Below are 14,473 nucleotides of genomic sequence, written 5' to 3'. Positions count from 1 at the left end.
TCCATCCTGAAACTTCTAACTGCTTTTGGTACATGTGCAAATGCAAATAGCGTCTGTGTAGTACATAGAAACGGAAGTCACAGGAAAGTTTTTGCTCCAAGCCAGAAATCTAAGAACCAAGGAAAACGAGTTGGGTAGTATGACATGAAAAGATATTTCCATTTAAACAAAAGGAACAAAAGGAAAGAGAAACCAATTCGTCGCTATGAAAACATGAAGATGCTTATCTATTGCTTGGACTGCTGAAGGAACTTAGGCCAACGGTCCGCCGAGGGGATCGGAACGCGGCCAATGTTTTGATCCAAATCCAGGATCAGCTTGAGGGCGTTCCTGGATCTGAGGTATGGCAGAGGAGCCTTGGCAGTCTGCAGGCCGACGCCAGGTTCGATTTGTCCCGCCGGGGTAACTTCCGGTTCAGACCCGGGCATAGGAAGCATCTTCTGCAGGATCTCATAGGCGGCAAGTGTGAAACCGAACTGTGGGGATGAACGAATGATACGAGCCGGGCCTCCCTTGAAGAAAGCCTTGAATCCTTCATCCCTCCAAACAGTGGCCGCACAGTGACGCAGTCCGGTGTACCCGATCTCACCCTTGCGGGCTTCGACCTGCAGACGGGTCTTGATCACGTCACACGGGGTAGTAAGATAGGCTGCGGGCATACCAGCAATAGCACCTGCGGTGAGCAATTGCACGACGCCGAGCTTGTGAGTGGGCGACTCGCCGAAGAAGTCGGACTTCAGGTGCGCATAAGTAGGGAAGTAGATGGCGGAGAACGGGACTGGCAGGTAAACAATTAGAAGGGTTCTAGCAACCAAACAACGGGGCGCGAATCACTTACCATCACGGAGCAGACAGGCACTTGCTCCCTTGTACAGACCCATCAAACCCAGGTTCTTGACGATCCAGAGGGCAGAGCGGCGAGGAGCACCCTCAACAGACTTTGCGATCTCACCCTGGACTTGGAGACGAATCTTGACAATCTCCAGAGGGTTGGTGAAGATCTAAAACGGGGTTGCAGTTAGCGTATTGAGCCTTTTCAATGAATTAGAATCGCTGTCAGGATAACTTACAACTTGACAAGCTCCGGCAGTACCACCGGCCAGGATCTCGTGACCAGTCCAGATCTTTCCGTTCTCCTTGTTGGTGAAGTGCCCACGCACAAGGTCGTTCACAGTGAGCTTAATAGCCTTCTCGGGGGCGACACCGATCAATTGAGGGACGACACCAGAGTACAAGCCGGTAAAACCCTCGTTACGGATCACTTTCCTGAAGCAATCCAGCGAGTTGTTGTAAAGTCTCTCTCCGACGCGAGTTGAGCGCTGGTTCTGCATACGGGTCTTCACAAGATCAATGGGGTACACCATGAAGGCTCCGAAAGCACCTGCAAGACTGCCCAGGGCGAAATGGTGGACGGACTCCAACACGCTGTACAGCACCGACTTGGACTTCTCGGCAACCTGGTGCGCCTTATCCGACGCAGCTTGTCCAGCAACTGCGAGGGGCATACGCCACGATGCGTCAATGACCTTGGCGAAATCCTTCTGCGAAAGTCTTCCAGAGGGAGCATCCAATCCAGCGAAGTGGAAGAGGATGTCGGCCTCCATGGGGGTGAAAAGAGAGAACCGGGTAACACGAGCGGCAGCATTCAAGAAATCCGCGCGCGTGATCTTGCCATCGTCGCTGTGCTGGGCCGCCTCACGCACAATAACATCAATGATATCCATCTCACGCATAATGTTCTGGAAGGCACGGACGGTGGCATAGGAGATCTTGGTACCGGCGGAGATGTTGCACAGACTGGGGAGGTTTTCCAAGACATAGTCGGACAGCTTGTGCTTCGAGGTTTCGAGGATGATGCGCTGGAAGTCTTCGGGCTCGATGTAGCCATCACCGTCCTTGTCAAAAGCGTGGAAAGCTTGCCTAATGCGTTCTCCCTGCAGACCGCGAAGCATCTGGGAGAATTGAGGGTACGTCATGTCGTGTCGGCGCTTTGTCTTTCCAGTGTAAAGGGAAGCCCATTCTGAGTTCCAATCGAACGGGATGCTGTCGCTGCTCTTGCTCAGGTTGCACACTTCCTTGAAGGTGTCCCATTTCACGGTGCCCGTTCCTTCCGTGTCGAACAATCTAAAAGCGATCTCGTATTCCGCGTCGGGTTTGTCCAGGAGGTTCTCGAAAGTCGTCCAGTCGGCAAGGCTGACTTTGCCGGATCTGCGCCTGTCGGCGACCATGAACAGAACGCCATAGTGTTCGCGTTTGATTTTGTGCTATTGTGAGGCAAGTACCGACATGCATTAGCCAAGCAGGAACCCTTGCGAATCGTATGACACATACAGCACAATCTGGGGGATGAGCGGCAAGGATCAGGATGACTCACGTAGTCTTCATATTTGGGAGCGATGGCATTGACGAAGTCCTCCTGGCTCATGTAGAGCTCTCCCGTCTCCTCGTCTTTGCGTGCATGGCGCAGGAAATTGCTTTTAATCTGCTGCGATGGCTGGGGCACCTGGGAGGTGCCCACCAAGGACTCCTTGACTGCGTCCTTCACACTAGCCATGGTGTAAAATACAGCAATCTATGAACAAACGCCAAAGATGACAGATGCAATTCCAAAAGAAACCCAACGGAGCGACAAAAGAACGCAAAGGAAACCACGCAAATTAGGCAAGCGAGGGGAGGAGTGGGATTAAGAAGGGGTTGGGGATAAGAGGAGGGAGTGGAGAAGGGGGATTAAGACAAAAATAACGGGGGAGCGAAAGTGCTTTGCGCCTGAGCGATAATCGATCGATCAATAATAATATTTTAATTCCCGGGGGTGGGCAGAGTGAATCATACACTGACAGCTGTGAGCTGCGCAGAAAAATTATGGGGCCCAGCAGTAAGTAAAGAAGGCAAGAACCTGACTTTTACAGGATTTTAATTGACTATTTGCGGTTTTAACTAATTTTTTCGTTTTGCTTTTTTTGGTCAATTTATGTTACCCTTTTTTTTTTTTCCCATTCATCAGCACAAGCCTCACCTGGACAAACGGATAAAAAGTGACTTTTTATTTTTATTTTTTTCAATTTGCCTGATGACCTTGGGGCTGAGAGGGCGAATCAACCAGCAACATCGGGCGATCTCACCGCCCCTGGCTGGCATGCATGTTGTTATCTAATTAACCGCTCCGGTGAGGCCTTTTCTTATGCTTATGGCCTTATGCATCGGACTTGGCCCCGAACCCTGGTCAAGTGCGGCTTCCTGGCTTATTTAACTCCGCACGCAAGACCCTCACTCCCCTCACAAGGCATTTCATATACACGTCTTGATGCTGTGAGATTGCCAAATGGAACAACATATCTATTATGAGAGACCATTTTCATATGAATCAAACTTTTTTTAAGAAATTTCTCCTGTCCGAAAGCTAGTTCTCCCGAAACAATGGAAAGCCACGCTGACCCAAGGGACACACCCTCGATCCACGCCCCTTCACGGATCACGGATTTCGCCATGGACGACCAACTTCTCTCGGCGTGCCACGGTAACTCCGGAACTTTGGCCACCTTCGATAAATATGATAACCAACCACTGGGTCCCCCTTAAGCCAGACAACCAGGATCTGAAGCACTTTCCAACTTCCCTCCCAAGAGTAGCGATTCCGTTTTCTAACGGAGTAGGGTGGTCAAGATGCATCCCAATTCTTCAGCGAGAGTAGCGAGCCCATAGCAACTTGGGGTATGCGACCCCTCTATCGGGGTTCATCTGCCACCAAGACGCGGCATGCGACCCGATCTCGGAGAACCACCATCAACGTACAGCTGAGGGTCAGACCGGATTTGGGTTTCCAGGTGAACAGCATCCGCACATCGACGAGTGATACTGTGTAATAATGCAAGGCGCTTCCGCGCTTCACATGACATCGCCGTCTGACACACAAGAATTGGAGTCTTTTCTCCCCGTCTCGGGCCGATTCATTTGGCTTACCCGCGAATGAGATGAGCTGCTTCCACGAGGTGCGTCTCCGGCTCGGTGGGGACTCCGGGACAAGCAGGAGGAACTAGATAGACTAGGAGTTGATAGTCTATTCATCTTACCTAAGGATTAGACCTTCCCCATATTCATGGGCGTGTCTATCCCCCAACTAAACGAGCCTCGGACCTGGAGAACCCGGGGAGGCTTGATTCCACTGTGGCTCAGCAGGTCGTCAAAGCGTATGTATATACGGGGAGCCGCAGGTTTGTGCGCGCCTTCAAAGCCACAAAGAAATGAACAAGTGACAATCGTAGACAAAACCCGGAGAGGAAGGTTGTACCGAAATTCCCCGGAAGAAGAACACCTAAGCAGGGCCTCTAGCCTAAGGCACCAGGGGGGAAAGGGTAAAAGACACGGGACCATAATTTCTCCGAGAGAAGACACGGCGCCACTCCACCTGGCATTACCAGGTCTCGACCTCGGCCTTGCTCCGACCTGCACTTCTTCTCCGAATAGCTGTTCTCTCACGCGATCAGGAGGGATCTCCGCCAAGATTGGAATGAGTACGGAGTAGTCAGGCAGCCCTTTCACCGAGAAATATGTAGTCTTACATAGTAGTATCATGTCAGTCAACATCCACTCAGCAAGTAAATGCAACTACCTCAAGTAGTCCTAAAACTCCCTGCTATATCCAATACACACCGAGCCCTATTTTAGTCACGACATGTTCTACTATCATAAGTTGTTTGTTTCTCTAACTTACCGTTCATAGTGCTAAAAGTGACTAGCACCTACAAACAAAAACAAACATATTCAATACGCAGCATAGTGCGATTACTATCCGTAGTAACATGCATAATATATGCTCTCGCTTTCCCAACGAAAGGCTAAGTATCAATGCTTTACATATCATCTACACTACGACGTCCTGGCTGTTCACAGACCTTCAGAGAGAGGGATATATGGATTTTACTCAACGCCTGTTTAATTACTACTTCTATCAATGATTTTCACAATCGTCCACACCTGCTGGATACACTCGTGCACCACAGTATCAATCTCAAGGAGGGGGGCTGAGAACATCAAGAAAATAAGAAAAAGAAAGAATTAAAGCCCATATTCCCATAATGGTTGTCTCACTTATCGAAGGCATACAAACAAAAAAGTAAAAATACTTATCACTTCTCTACTCCATAGTCCCCATATCCTCTGCTTCTTCACCAGTATACATGATCGTTTTTACTTCTAGTAAACATGTAGCATTTGTTGACTTCGTTTCTTCTCAGATAGACGGGAACTGGTGTAGCTAGTTTGACTCATTTGCTCACCTCTGAGCAATAGATCAAAAAGGCTGCATGAGGGAGCTGACTCGCTGGTGTTATCTATTCTCGGGCAGCTTGAAAGGTTTAAACTGAGTTTGCCTGTACGATACGGTTGACAAAACAGACACTATGCCTGTGTACATACGCGATCCAAGTGTAGGTTGATTAACGATGACTATGTACTCTCCACCAAAGAATATTGACTCAAGTAGGAATAATGATATAGATATTCTAACTCCTAGTTCCCAAGACTGTATACCGGCAGGCTAGGCACCTCTGGCGGCCTAGGGTTTCTCTATACGCAACAACCTGAAGAGTGCTCTTTCCACAGGAAGAAGATATAACATGACGGCGTTAAATCTAAATGCCGTGAGCGTTACACATGCACCGACGACAGCATCTAGGATGAAATGATTGGCTGTCGCAACGATAGTAAGTCCCATGAGCATGGGCCAGATGGGTGCCACAGCTCGAAGGTACCAATGCGGACTGAACTTCAGCAGGCAGAGTGCAATGAACATCGAGTTTCCAAAGTGGAGCGAGGGCATCGCTGCAATTGTGAGCTGGAATTTGTTCTGCGTCCAGGCTGAGCCGCCTGCATTGCTGTGCAGAACGTCGATGAAGCCGTACTCCTCTGGCAGCAGGCGAGGTGGCATGCACCTCCACAAGGTAAGGATGGTGAAGGCAATGACGTTCTCGAACGCCAGTGTACGCCTGATTGCTTGATACTTGTCTCGTTGGATGCAGGTATAGCAGTAGACGATGAATATCACACCGAGGACAATATGTGAATAGTATACTCGAGCCAGGAACCCCATGAGCCATGGCTTCTGCTCAAGCACATACGTTTGTACGGATAGCTCGACATCGAGGTGAAGTAAGTGCTCGAACGAGAGGATGGAAAGGGCATGGCGCTCAGCGGTGTCGAAAATAGCTTCATGGCCACTGATCATCCTAGCGGAAAACGCCCGTAAACCTTGATAGATCTATGCACACAGTCAGCAATGCGTGGTACTACAGGAAGTGTGCCTTGGGCATCAAGATGTGTCTCACCCAATATGTGAGTAGCCAATACCATATTTCCAACAAGAAGGGGAATTTGGCAAGGATCCGTGATTGTATGGTTCGGCGGTTTCGAATTGTGCGCTCATCAGAGTCCTCATCGTTTGGCTTTATGTCCACTGGAGGAGCTTCCAGCAGTGGTGACTCGATATCCGGCGTAGCGAGGAGCTTAGCGTTCTTGCGCCGATTGATGAGTGCTCCTGCGGTGAAGGCGGCGACAATCGCTACAGCAGGACGAGACCATGAGTATGCTTCTTCGGATGATGCGGATTTGCAAGTAGCAGGGATATAACTTACCCGCAGGCTCTAGAATGTTCTTCACCGCGCCCATTTGTGATGTTCAAGGTATGGAAACCAGGATTAGGTCATGTACACCGGTGGTCGAGGTTACCCTGCACTGCAGGCGGAAGCTTCGCATACACTGGAACTTAACGATGAGCCCAGCAAATGGAATTGATGTGTTGTCTCGAGCCTGACACCAGAGGATCTACCTTGTCTGAAGTCTTGCAACAAGATCCCGGGAAGCCAGTCGGAGAAAAAGGAGAAAGGGGAGCCAAGGTGACAACGAAGAATTGAGTTAAGAAGTTGTCGTCATCCGTGGCTGCCATACTTCCGTGGATACCTGGCGCCTGGTGGGGTTTGGCGTGTTTGCATGGTCCCTACAAAAGAAAAAAAACAGGGCAGGCAGGCAGGTGAGTTTGACTAGTCTGCTGGGTTAGGCAGACCCATCACTCTGTCCAGCAACCATCAACGCTCTAACGATTTCCAAGAAGTTATGGAGAAACTACTAATCACTTATGGACCACACCGAGGTAGGTCACACGCGGTATTACCTCTTTTGAGAGCCACTCTGGTCTGGGCCCGAATTTAGCGGCGGTTCATCCAGGATCCATCGTATCCGTATCCGAAGAGAGGGCTGCCACTGCTCTGCTTCGTTTCAGCCACAATGGCGGGTAAGGCTGGAGTTCAACCGTTGCAGAAGTTCGTATCTAAATTAGCGACAGGTACGGAGTACATTGAGTGAGATGGTGATCATAGTAGTACCGGCAGTGACGCCCAGAGAGCCAAGTGCGTCTCGATCGCGCTTTATTGGTTCCTACCATGCGCTAATTCCTTCGACCGAAAGCTTCGCCGATCTACACTGACAACAACTCTTTTCCTCATCAATGTTTGTATTCTCTATTTCTTTCTTAATCTTGTGCTATCGCTCTACAATATGAAAAGGGGGGATTTAGTCAATGCAATGCGTTTGGTACAGTGGAGAGTTGGTTCATTCTTTTCATGTTTGCCGATCGGAGCCATCTTAGCGTAACTGCTGGCTACGACATATACCTCGAATCTGCATGGTGGCCCCTTTCTGTACAACACCCATTAAGTATGCTCTCATATTATGATGTAGCATATAATGCAGTATATTTGGGATCGCACGGTATAATTCAGGCCACTATACTGCATTTTATAAGGTAGACAGTATACTTTATGAAGTTCTACTAGGTAGCAGTTCTCTGGGTTAAGCCAACCCGAGCACTACGGACGACCTAGGCTTTATGCAGACTAGTTTTGTTTTCTGAATACAACCCATATATCCGAACAATTGTCTTGGTTTTTCTTGAGGCAAAGTCCAGAATTCAAGCTACTGTCAAGGTTAAAAGGCTCTTTCTTGCCGGTAGTTCTCGTGATAAAAAAGGGGTTCGGCCGCAGACCCTGAGATCCCCACCAGATAGACTCATCTTCAAGGGTTCCGTTGATAAGATATAGTAGGGAAGAGCTCTGCCATCGGTTATCAAAAGAGTGCGCAGGCTATATACTAAACCTTATATGGTCGTCATATATTACTATCTCGAGAACATGATTTTGATATCATTTATATCCGTCAACTGTGTTTAGCACCACGTATATTTTCTATCATTGTATGTTTCCCATAACATGTGATGAGTCAAGTGCTCGCACAAGGTTTATGAAAATACAGCGGGATGTCTGTGTCGGATAGAATCCAAGTCTATTGAGCATACGATCAGTATTGACAAACAAATAGCTGGGCTATTATCGCCTCTCTATCTACTAGTACATTCTTGCAAGCACGAGCGTCAAGTGGTAGGTTGGCTGGTCATAGAACCACTAAACTTCCTGTGATCTGAGTACGACTCACAGCTTATACTCAGATTGTGCAAGATTTGCAATAGGCTGTAAGCTGAGGTTCAATGCAGAATATTTTTAAGGTTATCAGTAGATGGGCGAATGGCATGCTGACAGACCTTGCTGCCTTGCTGTTCAGTTGATAAGCCCAGGCCCATAGCGTGCTGTTACCGTCAAATCTAGACAGGAAAGAGAAAGCCGTGATCTTACTACTGTTCCTCAGTGCAAAGACTTTTCCAGGTAGGTTAATATATCTAGATGCGTAAAAGAAGATAACCAGGTCGCTGGGAAGAAACAGGGACGGTACTCGGTGGGGCACCAGGGCGGCTAAAAATACCAAGCCTTGGAGCGCTACCAAAGAGATTCGTCATTTCTCCCTCGCCAAGTTTCGGCCATGGCAAGTGTCCTCCACCAGTCCACCAGTCCACCATCACTCAAGTGTCCCTCCCCATTGTTAGTCTCGAAGGTCTGAACCCTTTGCAGCACCCTTTTGCGACCACCATCATGCAATCTATTGACCGTCGATCATGCCTCTTCTTGGATATCCTCCAGGACTGTCACAGTCACAGTGATCAACCAGGGCCATGACCCACTAATACTGATTGGGCTGGGAGTACACCGAGATGCAGACTGCTGACGGCAGAAGGGAAAGACTGACCCGTGAACCACAACACTCATCCCGCGTCGAAAGGGGACTAGAAGACCTAGCCAGATTTCCTGCTGCAAATGCAGTGGATCGTAAGGCGAGGTTGGTGGCCTTTTTACGGGCTGCGAAGCGGATCGCATCACCAGTCAAACCCCCTCTCCTCCAAGTCTCTAAGTGGGCGCTCCACCCGGAACACGTACCAATAGGCCCCAGTGCAATAAATTAATCCCAAACGGGCCAAGTTGCCCACCCCCCAAACTGGCTATTTTTCTAAAATGGTTTTGGCGCCGGGGCTCGTCGCCTTCCAAAGCACCACGACCCGGTTCGTTTCTTATCTCATTCCTCATCGACTCTCCTCCCGCCCAGCCCGGATCCTCGCGCAACCAGCCGCATCATCGGAACAAGAGGACCCTGAATACCGCTTTTCTTCCATCACACTGTGTCGACAAGTCAATCAGCTGCGATATCCGTCGATGGGCAACCCTGAAGTGACCTTTTTGTGCCTCCCCAATTCTCGAGCGCCTCACTCCTGAACACTTCCTCCAGCCATGTCGAATCGCGGTTGAATGCGGTGACTGGTTTTTGATACCAGCCATATCCCTCCGGTGATCTATGCTAGGCAACTTTGACAGATGTGAAGGACCGAGGAACGATGACAACAGAGCTTACCCGCGATGCTCCTCAGATCCGGACTTCAGGATGGCTTCCGCGGACCTTGCGCCGACGATACTTGATTCCGTTGGCCTGCCTCATGTTCTTCATGCTGTTGGTGACTGAGTTTCTTCGACAACTGGGCAACAATGAAGGCAGCCTCAGTCTCTTTACCTCGACTGACCAACTCACCGACACCCGAAAATTCGCCTACACCTACGTTCCCACGATCCTGAGCATGGTTATCGCAGTCTTATGGTCCCTCGTTGAATATGACGCTCTTCGGCTCGAACCGTACTTCCAACTATCAAGACCCCAAGGGGCTCCGGCTGATGTGCTTCTTCTCAACTACGAATTCGGTCACTATACAACCGCGCCATTCTTTGCCATGAGGAACCGCCATTGGCTTGCGGTCTGTATCTCAATCCTGAGTATCCTCCTGCAATTGGTATTCCCGTCGTTGCAAAGTAGTCTTTTCAACATGGATGATGCTACCGTCTACAAGAATCAGCACCTTCAAACATGGCCGACTATCGTGAACCTCGAAGAGCAGGGGTCCTTGGTGGATAACAGCATCCAGAACACGACCAGCATTCGAGATCATCGGGACCTGTCTTATAGTCAGCCGGAATCGAGCAAGTACGCCATGGCACCGGTGGCTATACCATTAGATGTTCAATACGACACGAAAATGTGGGAACTCACGCAATCCATCTATTGGACAGAGTTATCCTGTACTGAGATCGACGTGGAAGATGCCGTAACCATTGATGTATCCTCCAATACTTCCTCATTCGGTATCGGATCTCCCACTAGACAACCCTTGATCTGGAACCTCTACGACGTGTCAACAACCGATAATTGCACCCTGGAACTCAGCGAGGAAATCACCATACCGCCGACAAACTCATCTGTGCAGATCTCACACTGGCAGCCGAACGCATCCACGACTAGTATTACCAAGCAGTGTGCTTCTTTCGACCTAATCGGACTGACGGTGGACGTCAGTTTCAATAAATCCAGTGAACTTGATCGCCAGAAATCCGACTATTCGAGCTCTGATTACAACCATCAGGTCAATGGATTTGGCTGCAAGCTTGTCTATCTGACCTCGGAAGCTGGCATCTCAGTGCAAGTAAATGGTTCGCTTTCAATCGTTGATCTGCATCCGAACTCGACTACAGAGGTCTCAAGAGCTTCTCTCAATACTACCCACTTCAAAGGCATAATTTTGCAAGAGGTGGCCTCCACCAATGGCACTTCCACGTTCAATAAGAAGCCAGTGAGACCATCCACACTTCATCGCGATCTTATCTCGAAGCTGGAAACTAGCGTTCAAGGCGCTTTTGTACCGTTGATGAACAGGATCTTCGATCTCACCAGTCAGTCACACTATGTGCAAGCTTCTCATGTGACACATCAGATGGCCATCATTGTTGGCCCGGTACAGTCCTTCCTCTCCGAGGCAATCCTTCTGTTCGGAGTGGTAATGGTTTTGTATTTGGCCTACACCTACCCAAATCGCCCGAATATGCTTCGAAGTGACCCAGCTTCTATCGCATCCATGTGTGGTATCATGGCCGATGTCATTGATGCTTCGTGTCTGTCTCACTTGAACCTAGATCAGTTGTCAACCAGACAGTTGAGGACCATTCTCAAGAACTATACTTGCCGCTGGCAGCAAGCTTCTGACCCTCCCCGTATTTGTATTGAGCCATCTGCTGGTAAGTCTTGCACTAATTGTGATTTGCCTCGGTGAGGGCCTCATAAACTAGACATATTGACACTGTTTAGTTCCTCGGTCTCAAAGACAGATCTTTCAAGGCAAACCCGATCCAAGACCTCATTTCCTCCTTATGCCAATTTTCGCTCTTGAGATATTCCTCTTTATAGCGGTATTTGCAGGTATTGTGACGATATTCGTGCTGTGTGCCAACAATGGGGCATTCCATTCCTTGACATATCTTAACTCCGACAGTCTGGCGGCGTTGTTCCAACTCATCCCGTCTGCACTCGCTTCCATTATCAGGGCATTATGCCTCTCGATATACCGATACCTGAGCGTTCTGGAACCATGGTCTGTTCTTCAGGCAGGGGGCGCATCCGCTGCGTCTTCCCTACTGCTCGAGTACGGATCATTGAATCCTATTGCTTCACTATTTAAGTGGTTCAGTTACCGCCACTTCTTGCTGGGACTCGTAGGAGTGGCCTGTATGTTCAATACCGCAATGAGCATATTAGCCAGCGGGCTTTTTCGGCACGAGCTTGGTCCGACGAGGGCGGATGCTGATATGAAGTCCAACTACAGCTATGCGTCAATCGCCATAAGACAAGCCTCGCCAATAGGCCCCGAACTTGACACCATTAAGAGCAGCATCTACAGTGGTACCTCGGTGCTCTCTTGGACCACATCCAGCTATTCATTTCTCCCTGCATGGACGGACACATCGTCCGAATGGCTCGTTGGGGGCACCATTCGGGGCGTTGGTGCCGATCTAGTATGCAAGCAGCTTTCGATCGCCGACAGCTATTCCGAGGACCCGGTAACAAATGTAGCCAGTTGGCAATACTCGCCTTTCAACGAATCAGATACGGTGTGCCAAATTGACACAATCCAAGACACTGAGGCTAGCCAAGGAAACAGTTTGACGGTTCGATTCTTCGCTTCACCAACATTTGCACAATCAAGTGGCTGTCAGAAGCCTGCTGTCGTCGTTGTTGCCTACCCCAGCGGAGGTGGCTATCTACAAACCACACCCGATACCGCAGTCGCGTTGTATTGCGAATCCCTCTTCATTATGCAGAATTTCTCCGTTGGTTTCAACTCTGATGGGTACATACAGTACCATGTTCCTCTCAATGGCACATTTGTGAGGGACGATGCGATTCTACGCAACGGGACGACAAACCTGGCCAACTACAACCTCAGGCTATCAAACCCTCTAAGCGTCACTTACAATGGCTCGCATCTAGAAACCAACAATGCAAGCAGCACTGATTGGTTTGGCACCCTCACGGCAAACCTCTACCGCATTCTGGACACCAATACAAGTGTCATTACCGCAAATGTTCTCGAATCCGCCACCCGCAATGTCTACCAGTCAATCTTTGCAACTGATCTATCGCTTGAACGGGATGCTTACTTCCAACTTCAAGACCATCCTGCTCGGATCAGCGACGGTATTATCTACAACATGTCATGGGCGGTGGTCCCATCGTTTCCATCATTCATGTATGTCCTAATAATAGTGGTCTTCGATGGGTGCGTTGTCGCCTCGGTTTTCCTTACCAGGAGAGGTCGTTTCAGATTTCCTCGCATCCCACGGTCCATCGGCTCTATCATCCCTTGGGTCATTCATGGACAAGTTTTGAACGATTTCAAGGGAACGTACGCATGGAGTGAAGGCGATCGAGAAAAACACTTTGTCGATCTGGACAAACGATACAAACTTAATCGACACGAAACGGCCGATGGACAATGGAAGTACGTTTTGGATGAAGACAACTCTCGCCGCAACAGCGAATCCTCTACCATCGAGTTACAGCCGATTACTCCGGTGCCGAAAAATCGGTTCCGAACTCTGCTGCGAAGGGTGACTTCTGATGACAGAAATCAAAACGGATGATGACCCTCTTGGCTTGGTTGATTCAATCATTTCCGACATCTTAGCGGCTTCTTTGAAATCGCCATCGAATTGGAAAAAGGGTTTCAATCAAATTACAAAACCGATTGATCTCGGCACACGCAAGAGTTTCTACACCAGGCGGTCCGGACCTCGAGGCAGCCTGAACCCTTCCTGGAGCCACCCCGCCATTGATGCCTTGGCTTCCCCCAACCATCCTACCATTGTGATCATGGAATTTGATAATGGGAAAGACCGGGCTCGCTTGAAACCTTGACTTAGCCTCTGGGAGACATTCCAGAGCCACCATCACTCGTATTGGCTGGTTGGCACGATCGTCAACACTTTGGCAAGCCGGCATCTTGCCCTTTCCATCTAAAATGGCACGGGGGGTCATTGGGATACGAACGATGAGAACCAATGGTTCGGTCGTGGGGTGTGATGTCGGTGTGCCCATATGCAAGTGCCGTCAATGTCCCACACGCTCGCCCATGTGTGCTCCGAAGCCCACGGCAAACAACCATCTTATTCGGTACTTCAAACTCTGCAGAATGCTTGTCCATTTCATGGTGAGGGGAGCTTCCGATCGTCGACTGCGGGAAATTGTGAAGATGCCGGGTGGTCGACGAGGGGGATGGCGGCCGGCAGCCAATGGTTAGTGTTCATCACATTCTAAGCGCCGAGCAGCTGCACGAAAAGGCACAAGTCACTCCTTCATCACACCTAGTCTCGAGGTCCCTGCTGAACGACAACGAATCATGGAGTATGGATGGGTGCAAATCGTCACCTCCTGACCCAAAGTTTCTTAAAATAGGTTGCCATCCATCGCCAGGTCAACCCCTCGCCTTCGCCCTCCCCACCACCAGGGTTTCTCCCCAGCAATGAAGGTCGAACAACTATATAGCCGCCCAGCTAGCCCGGGGATTAAGGGTTCTTCCTCTTTTCTTGACACACAATTTGTTTTGGGCTTTGCTGGGTTTTTGTTTCCGTTCTATTTTCATCCTTGAGTAGTTCGTTTGGCTGGTCCAGGCGACTATCTGTTTTCAGCTTCCTGTTTGGCACGTCATCGAGTAATAATAGTATCA

At 49.4% G+C, this 14,473-nt stretch overlaps 5 protein-coding genes across 5 annotated transcripts; 2 read left to right on the top strand and 3 right to left on the bottom strand.

Annotated features, from left to right (window-relative positions):
* Nucleotides 1-130: 130 nt before the first annotated feature.
* On the bottom strand, nt 131-2,762 carry BO87DRAFT_139585 (citrin). Its single transcript, XM_025618101.1, has 4 exons — nt 2,375-2,762; nt 1,071-2,264; nt 839-1,001; nt 131-778 (listed from the first exon to the last, which is right to left on the bottom strand). Exons 1-4 carry the CDS (start codon nt 2,552-2,554, stop codon nt 228-230), a joined length of 2,088 nt encoding a protein of 695 aa, XP_025476563.1. The 5' UTR covers nt 2,555-2,762; the 3' UTR covers nt 131-227.
* A 532-nt stretch (nt 2,763-3,294) lies between these two features.
* BO87DRAFT_379245 (uncharacterized protein) lies at nt 3,295-3,924 on the top strand. Its single transcript, XM_025623985.1, has one exon. It carries the CDS (start codon nt 3,418-3,420, stop codon nt 3,577-3,579), a length of 162 nt encoding a protein of 53 aa, XP_025476562.1. The 5' UTR covers nt 3,295-3,417; the 3' UTR covers nt 3,580-3,924.
* Nucleotides 3,784-4,715, bottom strand: BO87DRAFT_139596 (uncharacterized protein). The gene has a single exon (XM_025618102.1). The coding sequence runs from the start codon at nt 4,582-4,584 to the stop codon at nt 4,078-4,080; it is 507 nt and encodes a 168-aa protein (XP_025476561.1). The 5' UTR covers nt 4,585-4,715; the 3' UTR covers nt 3,784-4,077.
* A 742-nt stretch (nt 4,716-5,457) lies between these two features.
* BO87DRAFT_365488 (phosphatase PAP2 family protein) lies at nt 5,458-7,047 on the bottom strand. The gene is made up of 3 exons (XM_025621798.1): nt 6,630-7,047; nt 6,324-6,556; nt 5,458-6,256 (listed from the first exon to the last, which is right to left on the bottom strand). The coding sequence occupies exons 1-3, from the start codon at nt 6,661-6,663 to the stop codon at nt 5,555-5,557; spliced, it is 969 nt and encodes a 322-aa protein (XP_025476560.1). The 5' UTR covers nt 6,664-7,047; the 3' UTR covers nt 5,458-5,554.
* A 2,407-nt stretch (nt 7,048-9,454) lies between these two features.
* BO87DRAFT_138793 (DUF3433 domain-containing protein) lies at nt 9,455-13,411 on the top strand. Its single transcript, XM_025618099.1, has 2 exons — nt 9,455-11,489; nt 11,560-13,411. The coding sequence occupies exons 1-2, from the start codon at nt 9,767-9,769 to the stop codon at nt 13,389-13,391; spliced, it is 3,555 nt and encodes a 1,184-aa protein (XP_025476559.1). The 5' UTR covers nt 9,455-9,766; the 3' UTR covers nt 13,392-13,411.
* The last annotated feature ends 1,062 nt before the right edge of the window (nt 13,412-14,473 follow it).

This window comes from Aspergillus neoniger (genome assembly GCF_003184625.1).
Source record: "Aspergillus neoniger CBS 115656 unplaced genomic scaffold BO87scaffold_31, whole genome shotgun sequence".
Taxonomy (NCBI): Eukaryota; Fungi; Ascomycota; class Eurotiomycetes; order Eurotiales; family Aspergillaceae; genus Aspergillus; species Aspergillus neoniger.
This window is presented reverse-complemented; position numbering and strand designations above follow the sequence as displayed.